General features: G+C 36.6%; 1 protein-coding gene across 3 annotated transcripts in view; it reads right to left on the reverse strand.

Moving 5' to 3' along the window:
* Window positions 1–11,478: 11,478 nt before the first annotated feature.
* The window catches only part of LOC149190193 (Protein-tyrosine phosphatase-like, PTPLA), an 81,006-nt gene continuing 70,987 nt past the window's right edge, over window positions 11,479–21,497 (reverse strand). For 2 of the 3 annotated variants that reach the window (XM_089412067.1, XM_089412066.1), the window contains 4 exons: window positions 12,737–12,804; window positions 12,582–12,631; window positions 12,344–12,441; window positions 11,479–12,235 (listed from right to left, as the gene is read on the reverse strand). In XM_089412067.1, coding sequence (XP_089268193.1) covers window positions 12,107–12,235; window positions 12,344–12,441; window positions 12,582–12,631; window positions 12,737–12,804 — 345 coding nt within the window. In that variant the 3' untranslated portion in view covers window positions 11,479–12,106. The remainder of the gene's footprint in view (window positions 12,236–12,343; window positions 12,442–12,581; window positions 12,632–12,736; window positions 12,805–21,497) is intronic. The other variant, XM_089412068.1, reaches the window with a different exon arrangement.

Raw genomic sequence — 21,497 nt, forward strand, 5'->3', positions numbered from 1 at the left:
GATTTCATAACTAGTGGCATGTGTGATCATCTTGTCTATGTTGCTGACCGTTATTTTTCTGCAGTTTGATTTTCATTAGTATCATTTCTTTAACTTGCACTTTACTTTCTGCTCTTAGATATCAAGTTGTTCATCTATTGATGGTTCTTTTTCCATAATCAAATAACTTTATTGGAGCCAAAATATCACTTAGTACAGCTTGGTTTAGTTTGCTTTAAGACTCACATTGCTGATTTGTTCATAACTATTCTCACATGATAAATCTAGCTGAAAGGCAAAAAGGTTAAGAAAAGGTTAAAGTAGTGTGATTTGTCTCCTTTATGTAGTGTCACTTAGATTTCACATTGCTTAGATTAAGTTGAAGAGTTAAAATAGTGTGAGATAGTTGTTCTCACTTTTAATTGAATTTAATATAGATTTCATTTTCATTTTAAATCAGCAGCAGAGATACTGGGTCGGTGCCATTAGTCCTTTATTTGATGTCTTTATTTTCCTTTAAGCATTTGGTTTCATAGGTGGTAGAGGGCCCCTGCCTTGTATAGTCGTCATTTTATTTTTGCATTTTATTTCACCATGTATATTAGTTGTACATAAATTGCTTTCAAGTTGATTGTAGATTAGTGATGCACATAGCCTTTTAATGAACTAATGACGTGATAGAATCATCTTGTCCTTTTGTTGAAGCAGCAAGGATACTGGGTCTCATAGTCATTCTCTCATTATTTGATTATTGCATTTTATTTCGATTGAACTAGTTGTATATTTACACTTTTGTTTAAATACTAACTCCATCAATAACATGTTTTAAGTTGCATTAAACACTTTAGAAAATCAACAAGAACAAAACCCCAAAAACAACATAAACTATAAAACGACGAAGTAAGAGAAAGGTTAACTAAGCACATATGGTGCACCACACTTCATCAGTTTACGATACTCGGATTGATAATTTATGTAGAGCAATTTAAGACGTTAAATTGACTAGACACCTAGGTCAGGAAGTATGGCAAAATCCTGGGGAGATATATTTGGGGCAAGGAAAGTATATCATCAAGTTGTTGCAAAAATTTGGGATGATGGATTCCAAGCCCATGACTACTCCTATGATCACCAATCTCAAGAAATTGAGGAGCTCCAACTCAAGTCTCGTGGATCCTACCTCCTATCATCATTTGATAGGTTCTCTGATGTATATGGTAAATACTAGACCAGATATATGCTTTATTGTGATCCTCAGTCAGTTTCAATTGGAGCCTCTTCATGATCACTTGATAGATGCCAAGCATATATTGAGATATCTTCTTGGTATAATACATCATTGCTTAAAGTACAATAGCAAGGAAGTCAAGTTGATTGGGTTCACAGATTCTAATTGGGCTGGAAGTGAGACCGATGGAATAAGCACTACCAGTGGATGCTTTAGTTTGGGATCTGCCATGATCTCATGGATGAGTAGAAAGAAATATCTCGTTGCTTTGAGTAGTGCTAAAGCAGAGTACGTGGCTGCATGTGAACTAAGAAAGGAGGTTGGATGGTTGAGGAAGCTTCTGACATATTTGTTTGAGCAGCCTTTAAATCCTATTGCGATTAATTGTGATAATCAAAGTTGTATCAAGATGTCTATAGATCTTGTGTTTCATGCTAGGACGAAGCATATCAACAATAAGCTCCACTATATTAGGAACTTTGTGCAGGATGGGATCGTGAAGCTATAATATGTCCTGATAGACGATCAAGTAGTTGATATACCGAATAAAGTCTCTTCCTAATAATAAGTTTGAATATCTTAGAAGAATGTTTGGTTTAGTTGATATTGTTGATTTTTTTTATGATGATAAAAGTTTGGAAGAGATTTGTTGAGGCCTTGTGTGTGAGACACATTGACTGGGAGGACATCTGGCCGACACCATGTGTTGATGTCTAGTTCCTGAAGTAGGGTGGGTGGTGTTGGTCATGGAGCTCTGACCTCGAATACGCACCTAGATCCTTGGGTTGATGGTTAGCAAGTAATCCTGGTGGTACCTAGAGAGGCTGAAAACTTTAGTCCATCTTAGTCCCACTTGGATAGATTGCCCTAGTCAGGAATCTAGTCTATGGCATTGTGGTTCCTAAACTGTTGAGAGACCTTTGATAGATTTCCTAGTCAGGAATCTAGTTCATGGCATTGTGATGCCTAAACTCTTCATAGTTCATATAGTTTGAGATCTTCCATATGAATACCTCCCTAGTTAAGAGGGAGTGTTGAAAAATGTAACTAGGTTTGGTCTTCATAAAATGTATTTGTCAAAGGAATTTTTCTTATTATTATTGTTACAATGGATTATTAAGGCACGGATTTCATGCTTAGGTCATCATTTTATTAGTGAAAGTTCCCATTGTAGACTCCTAGGATTAATAAAGAGTCATTAGAACCATTGTATATTTTATGAGACCCTTCTTGGGCTTTCAAACAATGTAACTTAGAATTATTTTTTAGTCAAAAATGAATTATGTAACCTCCACACCAATTTTGCCTCAAGAAGATCAAGTTGGCCTCAAGGAAGGCAATTCGACCTCATTGGAAGGTTATATATACAAGGCAGTTCGACTTCATTTGGAGCATCTCACTCTCTCACACATAGTTCGATATTTGAAGTTGGAAGCTGGAAAAAGTTCGAAGGTGAAGAAGGAGGCTAAAAGGAGTGTGAGGTTGGTGTCAATGAGGCTAGGAACACGAGAAAAAATATCTCCAAGCCCAAGTTATTCTTTTGAATGTAAATGTATTAATTAAATTAATTAATCAGTTTTATTATTTTCCTAAGTTTTCACTAAGGGAAATAGATTAATTAATTAGTAATAATTGAGACAAGGCCAATTTTCCTCTAGAGACTTCTAGTAAAGTTTCTAAGTGATCTTAGCCATCGACTAGATCATTTCAAACCTAGACCTTGGTCATTAATTTCTCAACAAGAGATTATAAAGGGAATCGATGGCCAACTTTGGAGATCATAATTATCATTTTGTGAGGATTGACACCAGTGAGAGTTTTAGTAATAGTTGAAGCAGTGAATATCTCTAAGGTTTTCTTTAATCAATATTCTTCTAGTTTCCAAGATCTCTAGTAATTATCCCAATGATTTTCTATAAACATGGAGGTCAAGTTGTTGAGGTCGTGAGGGTTCCAAGAGAAGCTGAGTTTTCTCTAAGAGAGGCCAAGAATCTTTTTGGAGGTCGAGATTTCCAAGAGGAGATCGTATAGATTTCCAGGAGGTTTGTATGAGTTGCCAACATAATCAAGAGACTAATTCCATCTAGGACATGACCATTAGAGAGCGAGAGGAATCACACATGTGAGGTCGTACAAGTCATAGTTTCCAGGAGAGGTCATGTCATGTTGTAGAGGGAGGCCATGAGCCTTTGAATGGTCAAAGCAACTTGTGGAGATGAATAAATATTTTATCGAAGCATTGTCAAGGTTTGGTAAGCAGTATTGTAATATTTATCAATTGCAAAATTTGTTGAAGATTAATAAAACTCTCATATCTGAAGAACTATTTTTCCCTTTAGGGTTTTTCCAGGGACATTTTGTCCAAAAATAATTGCGTCCATTTTTGTGATTAGTTTTCTATCAAAGTTTCCATAGTTTATTTTTATGAATATTATGATTGTGTTTTTATTCAGTATTTGCAATATAATAATTTTGCTCAGAATTAAATACATTGGAATTACCGATTGATTGCAAAAATTGATATTTTTATCGATTTTTCACATGGTATCAGAGCATATCTGAAGCGTAGAGGTTTACCAGAGTAGATCAGCGCAGCGGTCTGGAAGAGGAAGCCAAGGGTTTAATAACTAAATTGACTTCCAGAATTACTTGGAGGAATTTTACCAGTGTTGTTTTCTGCAAGGAGTTCGAATTAATTGTTAGTTTACCAGTGCGTGTTTTCAAAGACATTGTTTCGTTTATCAGTTTCCAAATTGATTTTCTAGAGGCAGTGCAAGTGGGTTTCTCTAGTTGTTGGAGGTAAAGAAATTTGTCAAAGTGATTTCCTGGAGGCAGTGCAAGTTTCTAGGAGGGCCAATGCACAGTTCCAATGGGTAGTGCAAGTTCACACAGGAAATGCAAGTTGCACAGTAGCAGCCGAGATCATTTGCAAAGGGATATCATGAGGTTTTCCAGGTACTTTTGTTAGCTGGTAAAAGAGTTATTTTTTTTTATATATCTTGAGGACTTCAGCAATGGTTTTAATAGGATTAAGGGAGATAGGTCGGATGGCACATCTAACTTTGATGTATAAAGAATTTATTGTCTTCTTATTTTAAATAACCATGGGTTGAAGAATTTTTCTACGACATATTGTTGTACCAACAAATTCTATCATGTTGCATGAGTACCTAAAAGATGATGCCAAAGCCAGGTGTATTATGCTAGATAAGGTCAAGGACCACATAGTTCCACATTTAGCGGAAGAACGTACATCCAAGAAGATGTGGGATTCCATCAACAAACTTTCCAAGATAAAAATATGAATCGGAAAATATACTAAAAGAGAAACTCATAAGCACCAGAAAAAATAAGGGAGAGAATGTTGTTAGTTATCTCACCCACATCAGGATGGTCAAAGATGAGCTAGCATCTAGTGGAGAGAAGGTCAATGACAAAGAGCTTGTGAGAACATCCCTGAATGGGTTTCAGAAGCAATGGGATGTTTTCGTGCAAGTGGTTAGTGGAAGATATGATTTTCCTACTTGGGAACACTTTTGGAACAACTTCACACAGAAGGACCTTCAATTGAGCCTTGTGAAAGGAAACAATGGTACTAGCAGCAATTCTGAGCAGAGGGGAGATGACAATGAGAATGTTGCTCTTGTGAGTAATGGAAAAGCGAAGAAGGGATCCAGTAAAGGGTTCAAATCCAAGGAGGAAAAGAAGGACATGTTGAAGATCAAGTGTTATGGTCGTCACGAGTTTGGCCATTACTGCAGTAATTGCTCACACAAGAAGAAATGTGATAATAAAGGCGAGAAGCAGACAATGGCAGTCGCAGATGAGCTTTCTAGTCGGATGGAGGATGATTTTGCACTCATTGCTTGTAGCAATAGTCTGAGAGAGTTGTGGCATAGTAGAATGGACCATGGGGTACTCGAGGCGACAGGTGTTCCAGATGTGAGCACAGAGCAGTAGCACAATGGTTTCAAATGTAGAACACCTTCCTTGCTAAAAGGGAGTGTTGGTTGATGTAGCTCGGACAATTGTTCTAGCCTCAAGTGGTGTCAGTGATGTTAGGAACACAAGAGCAGAAAATATCTCCAAGCCCAAGTTATTCTTTTGAATGTAAATGTCTTAATTAAACTAATTAATCATTTTTAATTATTTTCCTAAGTTTTAACTGAGGGAAATAGATTATCAATTAGTAATCACTGAGACATGGCTAATTTTCCTCTAGATACTTCTACTGTAAAGTTTCTAAGTGATCTTAGCCATTGATTAGATCATTTCAGATCTAAATCTTGGTCGTTGATTTCTCAACGAGAGATTATAAAGGGAATCAATGGGTAGCTTTGGAGATCATAATGATCATTATGTGAGGGTTGAAAATAGTGAGATTTTAGCAGCAATTGAAGTAGTGAAAATTTATGGGGTTTTCTTTCATCAATATTCTTCTAGTTTACGAGATCCAAAGGAGGAATTCTCCCAATGTTCCTCTACAGATAGGGAGGTTGATTTGTTGAGGCTTTGAGGGTTCCAGGGGAGGCCAAGTTTTCTCTGAGATAGGTCAAGATTCCTTATGAAGGTCGAGATTTCCAGGAGGAGGTCGTACATATTTCTAGGAGGATCGTACGAGTTGCCAACATAGTCGAGAGGCTAATTCCATCCAGGTCGTGAGCATCAGAGAGCCCGAGGAGTTGCACGTGTAACGTGACATAGGCCTATTTGCCAGGAGAGGCCATGTCAGGTTGTAGAGGGAGGCTATGAGCCTTCTAGTGGTCAAATTGACTTGTGGAGGTGAAGAAATATTCTTTCGAAGCTTTTTTGGGGTTTGGCAAGCAACATTGTAATATTCATTAATTTCAAAATTTGTTGAAGATTAATAAAACTCTTAGATATGAAGAATTGGTTTTAACTTATGGTTTTTCCAAGGACGTTTTGTCCAAAAATAATTATGTCCATTTTTGTGAATGGTTTTCTATCAGACTTTCCGCAATTTGTTTTTGTGAATATTGCAATCGTGTTTTTATTCAGTATTTGTAGTATAATACTTTTGCTCAAAATTGAATACATTGGATAATTATCGGTTGATTGCAATAAGCAATGGTTTTATCGGTTTTTCACAACAAAGCAACAGAAGATTGGTTTTATTATTACAACATTCATTTAAGATGATCCCAAATGTAACTAGGTGGCCTATGATTGAACAATAGTTACTAAAATTAGCCTAGTCTTTAACCCTTTTTCCTAAGTTTCCGATTGTATACCTGTTACCGACCAAAAATGGGTGACCTTATAGGAGAAAATTCTTCTCCCACACTCTGCATCCCACTAGCCAACCAACAACCCTTGAGAGCCACCACTAGCATCATGTCCCTGACCTGCATCAGTCATATGCTTCTCACCCATGTCGTAGGAGCACATGAACGAAGGTGGGATTTTTATCAAAAGATACTTTATTCATTTTGCAATTGGGTGCTTATGCTTGGTTTTACTTTGGGCTTTTGGCATGGATTATGGGGTGACCTAGAAGGAGGGGTTTTGACCATGATCTTGTTCTATCACCTTAAATGGGGGGTTAATATTAAACTCTAGTCTAGTTGAACCTCCCCTAGTGGCCTAATGAGTATAGGAGGCGAACTACTTGGGAAGCCCTAACTGATATAGCATGTTCCATCTATCTCGATTCCATATTTATCACTTTCCATCTTACATTATGAGCCCTATATTCCACCTCCATTATTCATGTTCAACTGACCATTGGTTCTCTAGGATTTGGCACCCATACATCCTCATACCTGGGTAGGGCCCATAACTTGGCCCTAGGAGGTTGATGCAACTAAAAAAAAAGGAAAGAGAAAATAATGGCCACAAAAGAATATCAAAATGTAAAAGATGGTCGAGACATACACATTAGCACGTGGGAAAAATCCTAGCATGAACTCTACCTCACCTCTTATGGCCATCACTCGGTTCCTGAGCACCATATTGCTCCTATACATAATGAAAGGAACCCTTGCATGTCCCAACCCTGATGGGAAATGAACCACCTCATTATTGAGGGGTAATACAATTGTTATACACCATACAAAGCAAGCTCTAATCCTTTGAGCTATGAGCAGTAATACAAAGAAAAAACAAGAAAAAGTGAAAGGCGCACAAGAGGGGTGGAAAAACAAAAGTCAAGCTGGTATCTCATGCATCCATGATTGCTCCCTCACATTTATACACTCGGGATGTGGATCCCTATTATTCTGGTTACTTTGACAATGGTGCTTGGCCATGAAGTCTTCTCCCCTTTGTTAACGTCATTGTTCACATAACACCTATTGATTGAAAGGTGGATTGAGGAAATGTCACTTCCCCTTGGGGGCTAGAAACACCTAATAGGGTGGTTCTTTAGCCACTCCTACCTAGGGAGGAAATACCATTGCGAGTTCAAAGCCCCAATTTTGGAAGGGAAGCCTTGTTTGAAGTATAAAATAACCCTTTATATTCAAGCTTGGTCCACTTAGATGCAAAAATTATTAGTGTACCTAATGATTTGTTTCTTGCTAAATTTTGTGATGTGATTGTTAAGTGGTTCCACAACCATGATTGAAGCCACCTAAACTGGGACCCGAGCCTCCAAAGAAGCATATTGACACCCACAAGTGAAGCGTTGAGAGCTAGGGGGCTCTGAGCAACAATAAAGCATCATACACATTGTTAGGCACCTCCAACACCCACACTGTTTTAGCACTTAAACCTACATTTGATGATTTTTCTAGGATGATGCACCTAGACCCAGTAAACCCCCATCTGGCTTAGCACTTCATGAGGGATTCCAGTTGATCCAGGGCTCATATGAGGATGGTCTCACCCCTTGAGACATGGGAGGGCTAGCACCACATTGGAAGCCCTCAACGTTGGAGCAAAGATTGAAACTATGGCCATTTAGCGACCTATGACACCACCTTTGTGCCCCAAGATTAAATTTGCGGTCCATAGAGGGATATTGACAAAGATCTAAGGGCTAACCCTCATAGGATGATTTTAAAAGGCTTCTACACCTAGCTTTTTCCTAAGAAGCCTCAATGCATGGTTCATATAGCCCTACGCATGGATGACGTCAACCTTATGGCTCACGTGTGTGGGAAAATCTTTATGTTTGGGTTAGTGGGTTGGCTCGTAACCCACTTCATCATTATGATTTTACTTGTTGATTAGGGCCTTTTAGGCTTAATTGTATATATTCCTCTTCATATAAATGGAGGAGAGGACACTTTGTGATCCATCATCACTTGGACTTGGATATTTCAGCCTCTTGTGAATTTCAACCTCTGCCTTGTGGAGGAAATTGGATCTATGAATGCAACTTGATACTTGGAGCTATGTGCTTGTCTTTCGAGTTATTGTCTTGGATCAATGGATGGAATTTCATGCATGTTATCTTGTAAGTGAGCATTTTGTTGGATAAATATTTTCTTTATGTCTAATGTATGGAATATCTTGAATCTAGGGTTTTCTATTGTTCCCTAATTTATTGAAAATTTATTTGATAGAATCTAGATATCATTGTTGCATACATTACTCATGAATAACATGTGAATGATAATCCTAGTGGTGAACTTTGATTATCTCTCCCATAAAACTTCTTACTCCATTACATAGGTAATCACTGGGGATTTTAATGTTAGGGCATCAATTATCCTTCCTCGGCAACTTTTAACTATCCAATCACCTCATAGACCCCATACTCCCAAGGAGTAAGGCACTAGCCTACCTTCTTGGCGATCAAATTCACTTTTCATCCATAAATTTCCTCTTTTCCCTTGACCTAATTCAACCCCTTTAAGGCCAAGTGTCCAAGCTAGGGCTTGCAAATCTCTAGGTAGTAAGTATTTTCAACATTGAAGAGCCTAAACATCAAGAAGATAGTATTTGCCACAAAATCCCCCCTTTTGGTGGTCATCCACTTCAAACACATCTATAATTTGAAATTTTCCTTTACCCTGGTTGTTTGCCTCAAGGAAACTATAGTTTATATTTTGCTTCAACTTGGGAGCTTCTTGAGGGTCTCATGTGCCTTGACCTTGCTGATATATATAATTGGAAACCCTTTCTCTTCACCTTGACCTTTGGCCACACCAACCCTCAACCTATTAATCAAGCCCTAGGTCTTGTGTGCATAAAATTGGCCTATCTAAGGAAAGCAAATTGCCTTCACTCTTTGATTGGAGCCTTGTAATGAAGTTGTGTTTTTCCCTTAGAAGCCCTTAGGTCACCTAATGCCTCTAACCTAGAATACCTATTAGGTGACCATACACAGATCGAGACTCCTCACATTGGTGAAATTCCATAAAGAGTAGGGGGTTTTGGCTATGGTGACAATGGGCCACTACGCCATTGTTGTATCCTAGTATAATAATAGCCTTGTAGGGTACCCATCTCCAAGGCCTACTAGGTTTTGCAACAATAATGTCAATCTTCTTCTCCAAAGTAATTCCATGTAACTTGGCTACAAGAGAGCTTATCATAATGCTCCTATAATTAGAGGGATTGTTTTATCTTCACTTTTAAACATATGAACAATAAGGCTTTGAGTCCATGATTTGCAAAACCCTTGCCTAACTACTAAAATTGAAAAGCTTGTAATTGTGAAAGATGAGGACGAGTCCTCCAATTTTTAGCATTTTTACTTGATAGCATTTGATACTTTCAGTGTTTTCCAACCATTTAACCCTAAACTTTGTCTTCCAAAGTTAAAAGTTCATTCTGCTTCTCAAGGTATGAATCCCAATTTCTCAAGGAAACCATATTAATTTTCTTAGATTTACGAGTTAGAATTGACCTCCGTAATTGTCTATTATCAATTTTGGAAAAGTGTAAAAGCTTATCTTGCTTCCTATTTATACACTTGGTTTAACATTGTTGAATATTTATAGTATTAAAATCAATATACTACTATTAATTATGTGTTCACTTGTAAGCGTTTTAAAATCCTTGTCAAAATAGGGGTCTATATAGTCACACATGATCGAAATAGCAAACATTCTCTAGAATGAGTGCATGTGTTTGTTAGAGGATGGTTTGCACAATAAGGAAATAACAACTTTGTGATCCACCCTTTAAAAGGTAAATGTAAGCTAAATGTCTACAATATTTAGACCTCAATCTCCTCATAATAGTGTCCCTCCTTATCATTCAATGATGGGTCAATGAACTTGTAAATCCATAGTCCTAGAAAAATAACTTTGACATCTAAAGCACCAACATCACCCAAAATCACTTTTGATGCCTTCTGGAAAGAAGTTAGTCAATATGTAAAAGATGCAAAACCATGTTGCAAAGGGAACTCAATCTCATGATCAATCTCATGGTCACTTTTAAGAGAGAGCATGTGGAAGTCATGTAACACAACATGCCATCAGACACATGAATACTCTGAATATCTGCAACTGGAAACACGTGAATACTTTGAATATCTGCGACTTGTTCCCAGTAAATTTCTTTTGTCAACTAAAAACATTACCATTTTTGTTAACGTTTGTCATCGTTGGTCGCAAATACCCATCAACTAAGCTTGTAAACTAATGGCAGGGAGTTTTGGGAGTTTTGGTAGTATAGTTTGAATGATATGCTTATGTGTAGAGATATGGCTTGAACAATTTGTTTAACTGCAAGTCTTATTATTAAAAAAAGAAAATTAAAATTAAAATTATATATATATATATATCGTTGTTATGTTTTAGTAAATTATGTACCATAGCATTTTATTTATTGAAAATGATGATTTTATTGATTAGAAAATCTATCAACAAACTTTGGTCCCCGAATGACCGGGATATGCACAATATAGTGGCATCCAAGGAAACGCATCATATTTAAGTATTTTATGCAAGCAATCATAACGGTCAACGTAAACAAACAAAACTGAACTTACATATTACAAAAGTATCACAAAACTCGGACCAAAGCCCCCAGCCATGCGCAATATTTTAAAATAACAATACATCAGAAAATGATTCAATTGCATTCTTGGTGTATATCATATAGAAACGAATAGGAATCATTCTCAACTCTTTGCTAGCATTAACTGTTCTGGATAATGTTTCTCCTATTGACTTGTTTCAACAAATTAAAAACAACTCTATAAACTGAAATAATTCTCATCTAATAATCAACCAATGTGTCTATCTTCCAAGAAAAGAGATATGCAGGTAGTAGTACTCCTACCAACCATAACTTTTAAAATGACAATCATTGAGTTGATACTCAAGAGATATATACTACTCTATAACAAATTGAAAAATAGAATATTTGCAGCTTTCAACAAATTTTATTGAGAAGGGCTTGGCCAATTTAATTTCAGGTCATAGATACAATATCATTTAGTTATTTAAAGCTTGCATGAGAGCTTCCAGCTCTAACCTTTACATTTCACCATATTTTAAATTTTCCGAGCCTAAATCCTGCAACTTGGCCCTACAAACACAGCCACTCAATTTCTTCTTTAATACAATGTGCACGTACTGGCATTGACACCAATATTTCGTCAGTATTTATCTTTACTATTCAGTACCTTTATTATTCATAGAGATAAATGATTGGAAAATAAAATCTACCATGCTAACTCATTTACAAATACACACAATGTGCTTCAATGCAGCCCCAGCCGCCTCCCCACCCACATTCCTATGCCATAGCAAGCTGTTGATACTGGAATAAAAAAACAATGGCATGGACACTTTCCCAAGGAATAGGGTTTAGTCTTTTGGTTAAGGAAACATGTCTGTGGGTAAAAAATTTCGAGTTTGATAAGTTGTCTGTTTAATTTAGTTGGACTCTAGTTGAATGTCTTCATATTTTTGCATACAATGCAAACATTAAAATATTGTCAATTAAGAAAATAACTTTGGTAAATATCTTCAACTAGTCAACCCTTCTTTTCGGTCCACCGTGGTGCTTCCTTTCACCTCTTCTTCCTAACTTGGATTTTCTTTGTTTGAACATGTACATGTATAGCATCATCCACAAAAAAGGATAGCAAGCCAGTAGAGCCTGAGAGAGTCAATCACAAATATATGCATTAATACAAGTTTTCAATATTGAACACACCTTTCTGCTAACTTGCCCAGAAAACAAATTTGAAGCCTTTGATTTACATACCATAACAAAAGAATAATAGCTAAATGGTAATTTATCGAAGAGGTTGCCATAGAGATGTTTCTTCTTAATGTAAGAAAGCGCGTGATACATTGTTAAAACTGCATGGACAAACACAATCTATCAAGCAAACCAAGAAGTAAATATTCAAAGGGAACATATTACTACTTTCATACAACATTAGTCCATCTCATATAAACAATCAAGAAAAGGACATTCACATTTAAACTGTCTCACTCACCTTCTCCAAATATTGCTCCTATGGGGTACAGGACAACAAAAGCAGAGTATCTGCCAAACAACATGTATATCAGCTCTAGCGTAATATCAATGTCAGAGTTAGTTTGCAAATTCAGAAAACCAATTTGAGGGAACACACTTTTAAAGAACTAATACCTCAACCAAGTGAGCCAGCCTGGGCAATGTCCTACAGCGTTTAACGCATATTGTGGGTATCTGATGACCTGAGGAACGACAGACAGTAGCTTTAAGAAATATGTTTAATAATAAAGCTAAATTCTTAAAAAACCCTAAGGAAAATAAGAATCATTGTTTTATTGTGCAAGACATGGTTATTAATGAGATTAATGAAATTTTAAATCAAAACCCACAAAGTCAAAAGTTGTCTGTGGATATAGTGTATAATACATAGTACTGCCTCCTCCTGTGTGAAAATTGCTTTATTACCATCCATGGACCTCATACAAACTGTAGAAACAAGATGCCTTAAGAAATTTTATCTCCTTATTAGACCTAATGTTGGAATTTCAAAAGCTCTGTTGATGTTTCAAATATTTCTAGCCAACATTTATTCTACCTTTTAATTAAACATATACATTTACAATGGCACAAGAATTATGATACTGCCACTATTTCCATAATGACAATTAAGGAGCAGTGCATGCAGATGAATATCTGATATGATGCTTGGGCAGAGAAGGGTTCTATCTGAAAACCTCTACCAATCTGAGTAGTAGACGAGTTTCCCTCTTACTGACCTTCTTCTGCCCTTTAGGATATACTTCCTTTGCATAGTCACACTGGTTCTTGTCCTTGGTTTGTGTATTTTTTTATGAACTAACCCAATGTTTTATTGTCATGGATTTGAAAGATGCCTCTGGAATTTACTCTAAACCAATCTTAACCCGACGTTTTTCAATTCTAGACTAACACACTTCATAACTTTGTGTTCAGCGTGCTTTCAGCATTCATTCACTGTATAGCTTACAGAGTAGTTATCCCATCATTCCTTGGGTACATTCCATCCAGTCTTACAGTAAGCAACTTGGTGGATGCAAACCAAACAGTAAATTAATTTTGTTGATTAGGTAACTAGTCTCTAAGGTATTTTTTAGTCAATTGCTTTTCGGTGGTATTGAACTTATTCTTACAATGTTCAAAATTGATTGTTTTTCTCATCTCTTCATATTCATGTCATGTTTGTTCCAGTAACAAGTTTCACATGCTGTAATATTTCTGTGCTCTACTGCAGTTGGTTTTCTTCTATCAAGTTCCATTTGTTAGTTTATTTTAAGATGATCTCGTATGGCCATTCCACATCTTTATTTTCCTGTGTATGCTTGAACTGCCTTTTATTGTTTACATGGGTTAATGGTATCCCTCTAAATTTGTTGGTCATTTGGCCAACCAGCATGAGCCCACATGTGCTTCCAGTTCTTTAGGGAACCATCCCATTCCACGATGATGATCTCAACAGGTTTACTGTTTTCACTTATGTGTACCCCAAAACTTGCTTCTGTATGCAGTCAGTTCCAATACCCTTTTATACAATTCAACCTGCCACTTCACACCATGTGTACTATCAAAATGATGACTGCAAATATAATTATTATCTCGTTGCAAATTACTATCCCATAGAATGATGCCTGCTGCTTCATGTCATTTTCTTTCCATCTTATGTTACTCTCTCTCTCTCTCTCTCTCTCTCTCTCTATATATATATATATATATATATATATATGCCATAGAAACCTCATCTGATTGATCCTCTCTATATGTGAACATCTAATTTGCCTTATTCCTTATCCTTGAGAGAACTACCGTTTTTGGATTATATATAAATTTACCCCACTTTTGATTAAGGTTCTTCCAGATCAACATAATTCATATTGCTGTTATCAGAATGGCATTCTTCCCTAAATCTGAGGAATGTGATTTCTTTCTATAAACCACTCTGTCGATGCATTGACACGTAACCCCAACACGCATCTTATGGTAGAGGGAAATAAGGCTCCATCTTACATTCTGCTTTCTTCAACCTCAAATACATCTCATGTAACAAAAATACAACAGCTTGCATCTGTTTCCATGCAGGAAAGTTTCTGATCCTGACACAATGAGGATACAGCTAGGAAACTTTTGGGAAACATTTCCCAGACATTTTGCCAAAAAATAATGCAGAAATGTCATTTTCTTCATTTCCATTTCTTCTATTTTTCAACATTTTAGGTGCGTTCCATGACTTGCAAAACCTGGAAAAAAGTTTTAAACAAAAGATTAAGCATATATTTTAATTTAAAAGAACATCCCTTCATATTGACTCTTTATGGACTTGTTGCCTTCCAAACCCAATAAATTGTTTTCTCCCTGTTCAAGACTTTTTGTTCAAAATCATACGAAAAATGTGAATTTTCTGTAAAATAACAAAATGGTTAGGCACCACACCAAACCCTGCTAATGGAACCTCTGCAGTCTAACAGCAGGCCTTGACCCCATTTCCTAGGTGTTGCCTCCTAAACCTGTACTTCTTGTGGTAAAGCCCTAAAACACAAGTGCAAATTTAGAGAAACTCAAGGAGGCTGCCCACTATCCCCACAGCAGCCTTCTCACTTTAGGCCAGCTCTCCTCTAGCACAAGAGGAGTAGCCCTAAGATAGGATGGCTAAAGTTAATGTGAATGAAATCTCAAGGTGAAATGGAGAAGTTAACCTTAGCAAAACAGAATTTGTAAAAGATTTTATTAATAGGGTGATGAGAGGACCAAGACTAGTGTCAAATTCATTGGGCAAGTGGAATCGAACATATGGGCAAGTTTTTTTTTTATTGTTCATTTTTTATTACTTTTTTAAATTACGTATTTTTCTTGGGATATTTTTTTGTTTTTAATTTTTAATCTTTTTTGTCTTTTTTTCCCTGTATGAGTTTTTTTTGTTATTTTTTTCATTGTTTTATTATTATTATTATTATTGTTTTGACATTTTACAAAAATTTAACTATTTTTTATGTTTTAATTTTTTTTTTGTTCTTTGTTTTTGTTTTATTTTCATTTTTTTTAACTTTTGTTTGGTTTTTGTTTTTTCGATTTTAGTTATTTATCTATTTTTTGAAATTTTTAAAAAATTTGTTACATTTTGTTTTTTCATTTTTCATTATATATCTATTTTTTCTTTTTTTGTTACACTAACAAACCAACCCCTTAATTTTTAAGTTTTTGTTACAATGGAATGGATCAAGATCATCCCCACTCGTGTCAATTAATGGTTGATTTTTAATTTTTCATTGCAATGGGTCAAGTTCACCCCCACTGCATGTTGATTTGATGGTTGATTTTTAAATTTTCCTTGCAATGTGTCACATTGTCTTAGGTTAAGATTTTTAAAGAGTTACACTTTTAGCATTTTAAAAAATAATACTCATGGTATAATGACTCTTTGATCTACTTATTCATTTTTTAGGATTTTTTTAGTCATGATATTTGATTTTAATTCAATGGCTGAAATTTTTTTAAATTTTAAGGTTTTTTGGAATCATGATATTTTACCTTTAACACCATGGTCGAAAAGTGTCATAATTTTAAGGTTTTTCAGAGGCACGACATTTATCTTCAACACCATGGTTGAAAATTGTTGTAATGATGTTTTATCTTTAACATCATCCCTGAAAATTGTTGAAATTTTAAGGTTTTTCGGAATCATGATATTTTATCTTTAACGTCATTGCTAAAAAATGTTGAAAATTTACCCAACAAAAAATTGTTGTTCCAACATCAACACTTTTCATTTTCAGGTTGTTTTTACATGTTCTTTGCAAAAAAATGGTTTTTACCACCATTTTCTTAAATGTTGAAAATTTACCCTAAAAAAATGTCATTCCAACATACTTCTCATTTTTAGGTTGTTTTTTCTTGTTTTTTGGGGGTTTTTTTGCTAGAGCTCTCATTTTGAGGTCACAGTTCTCATTTGATCGGTAACTTCGATAAGAACAAAATCCTATGAAAGTAGGCAGATCTTTGCAAGGAAACCAACCTGTCTTATCTACATAAGTTATTACCTTTATGAGGAAATCAAAATCTAAAGTATGTTCAAATGATTAAAGGCTCAGACTTCCGTCTAATTTTTTCCTTTGTGGTTTGTTCTATCCATTGGAGCAATCACAGTGATGAATGTCAAGATGCAAGTGTTAAATTAGATCTGGAGGGTTCTTACATGATATTGTTGTTACAGTAATAGAAAATTTATCTTGATCATAGCAAGATATATTTATAAATATGTTAAGTCATATCAAGAGCAAAATACATTTTCTATCCTGAAAGGTTGAGGCTTGATGAGCTTACAACAACAAGGGTTTGGAAGTCTAAAGTTTTGAATGCTTTTGTATTTGTAAAACCCTAGGGCTGTTGATATCGAAGATAATGAAGTTGGAAAATAAATGCAAGGATGTCAAGGCTCCTTCATTCCTAAGGAATTAAGATAAGACTGCAAATTCTAGGGTTTAGAAAATTGACTTTTTTTTATATAATTTGTGGGCTAAGTCCCCTAGGACTAACCTTTCATAATGTTGATATTGGAAAATCAAGTTGGATGAAGTTGGAAAAGATTGAAGGATGAATCTAGGGTTTGTAAAACCTAGACAAACTTTAAATTATTAGGGTTTGATGTCAAAACCCTAGCTAATCAGATTGCAAAGCCTATCATATCGAAAGGAGTTGGAAATGTAAGCCTAGGGCTTATAAAATTATCTGCTTCCACTTTAAAATCTTGATGATGAGGTTGTTTTGCAAGTTGGATCAGAGAAGGCCAAAGATTAAGGGGGAGTTGTCACGATCTCAAAAAGATAAGTATCTTGTATTTCTTTCTTTTAATCATTATTGACATTGGATTGTTTATGGTTGTGAACCCTAGATAGGACTTTGAAGAAGAAAATCCAAGGCTTATGGACCAAATCCTAGAACTAATTATATGAATATCTCCTAAATGATGTGGACTTGTTGATGATGTTGATGTGAACTCATCGATGATGTTGATGATGATGATGTGGATTTGTTGATGATGTGGACTCGGTAATGATATAGACTTCTGGATGATGTGGATGTGAACTCTTTATTGATGTTGATGTAAACTCCTTGAAGATGTGAATGATGAACTCCTTGATGATGTGAACTCTTTGATGCTGATATGAACTTCTTGATGATGTGAATGATGATATGGACTTCTTGAGGATGTTGATGTGGACTCCATAATGATGAATGATGCGTACTCTATGATGTTGAGGATGTGTACTCCTTGTTGATGATGATAAGTACTCCTTGCTAACAATCATTGATGACGTGAATGATGTGATTGGACTACTAATGGTGATTTGAACTCTTTGATGCTTACTCTTGGATGATGATGATGATGTGGACTCGTTGATGATGTTGATGATGATAATGTGAACTCATTGATAACCTGGACTCGCTGATGATGAATTAGACTAGACTCCTTGATGATGATGATGATGATTGTTGATGTAGACTCCTTGATGATGATGATGATATGGGCTCCTTGATGACTTGGACTTCGTGAACTCTTTGTTGATGATGAGAACTCCTTAGTGATGATGTGGATTTCTTGATGATGTGGACTCCGTGAACTCTTTGTTGATGATGAGAACTCCTTAGTGATGACATGGATTTCTTGATGATGTGGATTCGTTAATGATGTCAACTCTTTGATGATGGTATGGACTCCTTGATGTGATGAGATTGACTCGATCAAAGAAGGTTAAGATCAAGAGGAGCTGACACAATCTCAAGAGATAAATATTGTCTTCATTGTTTCTATTGATTATCTCTTCATGGGTCTCTTAGCTTGCTTGGTTGTTCTTGTTCTTCCATAGCCTCCTAGTGAGGTTTGCAGGTACATAAAGGAGACTACCAAGATGTGGGAATCGTTGGAAATGACGGAAGAACAATATGACAAGAAGACTCGTGATAGGCTTTGTACTCTAAGGGAGAAAACAAGATCAGCTTGATTGAAGCACGTTTCTATGAAGGTGGCTAGAAGTTTTGAAAACTGATGTTGATCCAGATATGCTAAAGATGAGCCCACGATTTTTCTGCTACGTAGAGTACTTTTGTGTAAGAGGGAGTTTGGTGATATCTTTGGCACAATGGATTGCAAGTCCATCAAAATCTCCCCAATGAATGATTTGAAGAAGCCACAAGACTCTGATATTGACTTGGTTAATTCTTTGATTGGTTTGTTGATCTATCTAATGATGTTTGTTTTCGCTGAAGTCTACTGTTACTTGTTGGACTCAATTATGATCTACTAGATTCGACTATGGATATTGATATTTGGTTATGTGAGAAGCCACTTATTCTCTGTTGGATTTGACTACGATATTGATATTCACTTTGTGAGAAGCCACTTATTCTTTGCTGGATTCGACTATGAATACTGATATTCGCTTCTGTGAGAAGCCACTAATTATCCGTTGGATTCTATTACGGATACTGATACTTGCTTATGTGAGAAGCCACTTATTATCTATTGGACTCTACTTGTCGATGTTGCTTCTATGAGAAGCCACTGGTGAAGTCTATCATTAGTTGTTGAAGTTTGCTTCTTAGAGAAGCTCTAACTGAAGCTTAATGAACAAGTTGAATATTGTTTGTTGAAATATGTGAGATCCGCCATGGCTACATTTTTTATGATGAACTGGTTGTTGATGTTTATGTGAAGAAAATTTGAATCACTGAGAATCCCTTTGAAGAGGGAGAACTAATTACATAGCATCATATTATGGACCATCTCCTATAGGTTGTGTACTGTGAGACCTGTTGTCTGGGAGATGTATGGTTGATTGCAACAACAGAAAATTATTCTCCTAATTGTTAATTTAATTTAACAATTTATTTACTGTTTCCTACAGCAAACACTGAATAAATCACACTACAACCTACGCAAATAAAACCACGGAAGAATAAACGTTGGAAGAAATGCTTGCACAAACACATAAAATAACACAGTTATTTTTGGACAAAAGTCCCCGGAAAAAAAACCCAACTTGGAAAAACCAGTGCAACAGCTGAGGGTTTTATTATTAAGCAACAGTGAAATAATATGAGTACAACTGGATGACGAAACTAGCAATCCTACAAAGAAACACTGGCAAAAATCTGGAAAGGAATTTGCCTCACCCCATAGACAATCTCATAGCACAACTTTCCTTTAGAATTTCGGCCCTCAAAGCCTTTGGTTCAGCCTCTGTGCTGCTCTACGTAGCTGGCTGGATATCTAGCCTCCGACTAGTCTCTAATGAAGTCGTTATGCCTTCTGCTGACTGGAAAGATGCTTCTCCGACACTCTGGGACTCCTTCCCGGCCTTTGGAACTGAAAACGTCTCTCCCTCTCAGCAAATCGATCTTGCCTCTAGAGGCTACTTCGCCACCCCAGCGTCAGCCTCTCTATGGCTCTTCTGCCTGCCTGCAAATGCACTCAACGGATATAGAATACTTCCTCCGGCTTCATTGTCGCTGCCCCCCTCTCACTGCTTCAATATCTAGCTCTCTCTCCGGTAACTGACTGTTGCTACTTAGGAAATCGATCTGCTCAAGTAGCTTCTCCATCACCACATCGACCTCCTCTTATAATCCTTTGTTGGAGCACCAACGACCAAAATTAAAACATAATCAATGGCTATTATCATCTCTGGATCGATCCGTGTGAGTTTCTAGATGATTCTCGCCTTGACTTAATTAATACTAATTAATTAACCATATTCCCTACGTTTAGACTTAGGAAATATTAAAAAATTGGTTAATAATCTAATTAAGTCATTTCTAGGAAGAATTTCCATAAACGATTTTTGAGTTTTGGAGATCTCATGTATTCTAGCCTCCACAAAATTTCAAGGCTAGAACAACGTTGCATCTGTGCTGCTACTAACTCTGCCGAACTGCTGTCAACACTACATCTGCACTGCAACTCCTTGACATTTGTTGTTGCAACTACAACATCTGCAACTGAAAAGCATCCAAAATACTAAATCAATTGTGATCAGTATAATGCATCTATCACCCAAGTCTCTGACTTTTGCTAGTATCTACACTGTCCCTGAAGAACTTGCGTTGTTGCTAACTCTGCACTATGCCAACTACACTGCGCTCTACAGCATCTGACTGCATCAACTGTCATTGATCCACCCTGCTACTGAATACTATGGGCCCCTGTAGCAAGGTATTGATCCATGAGGTGTACTCCTCAAGGATCTTGCCCATCCGTAGCGCTTTGGGGCTACAGCACCAAGTCACCCCACCTCACTCCTGGAGGTATGTCAGCAAACATGGTGAAGTTTTCCTCCAACCTAGAAGACAACCTATCGATCTCTGCTTATGCTGCATGTTGGTCCTACTTCTCCTCCTTGTCCTTCTTCCTGAGAGGACACTAGGTACTGTAGTGACCGAGCTCACCACATCTAATGCACTTGACCTTTGACAGGTCCTTCTTCTTCCTCTGCTCCCCTTATCCCTGACTGGGACCCGTCGATGCGAGGGCCACATTCTCCTCCTCCTTCACCTGCTTCGTTCCTTGTTGCTTCCACTGATAGGCTCTTCAACAGAGCTTGTCCCAACTCCTCCTGCTGCAAATTGACCCACATCCTATCCCACCTTGGCAAGGTATCTCTACCCAAGATACTTTGGACAAATCCCTACCACTCCTATAATATTCCTAATTAGCCATGGCTAATTGGAATATTAGATTTTGCTCAATTTTGCCTTCTATAGTTATATATAAATAAAAAGGTGAGGAAAGGGGGACATAACTCACTTTTTGAATAAAGCCACTCCCTAGTAGCACAACGTTGTAACTTAAAGGGGAGCCAAGGGGGCCAAAGGACCACGTAGAGAAGGGGACCCATGTAGACACTTGGAG

This window comes from Pinus tabuliformis, chromosome 3_1 (assembly GCF_031772625.1).
Source record: "Pinus tabuliformis cultivar Carrire ecotype Pingquan chromosome 3_1, CPIR1, whole genome shotgun sequence".
NCBI classification, from domain to species: domain Eukaryota; kingdom Viridiplantae; phylum Streptophyta; class Pinopsida; order Pinales; family Pinaceae; genus Pinus; species Pinus tabuliformis.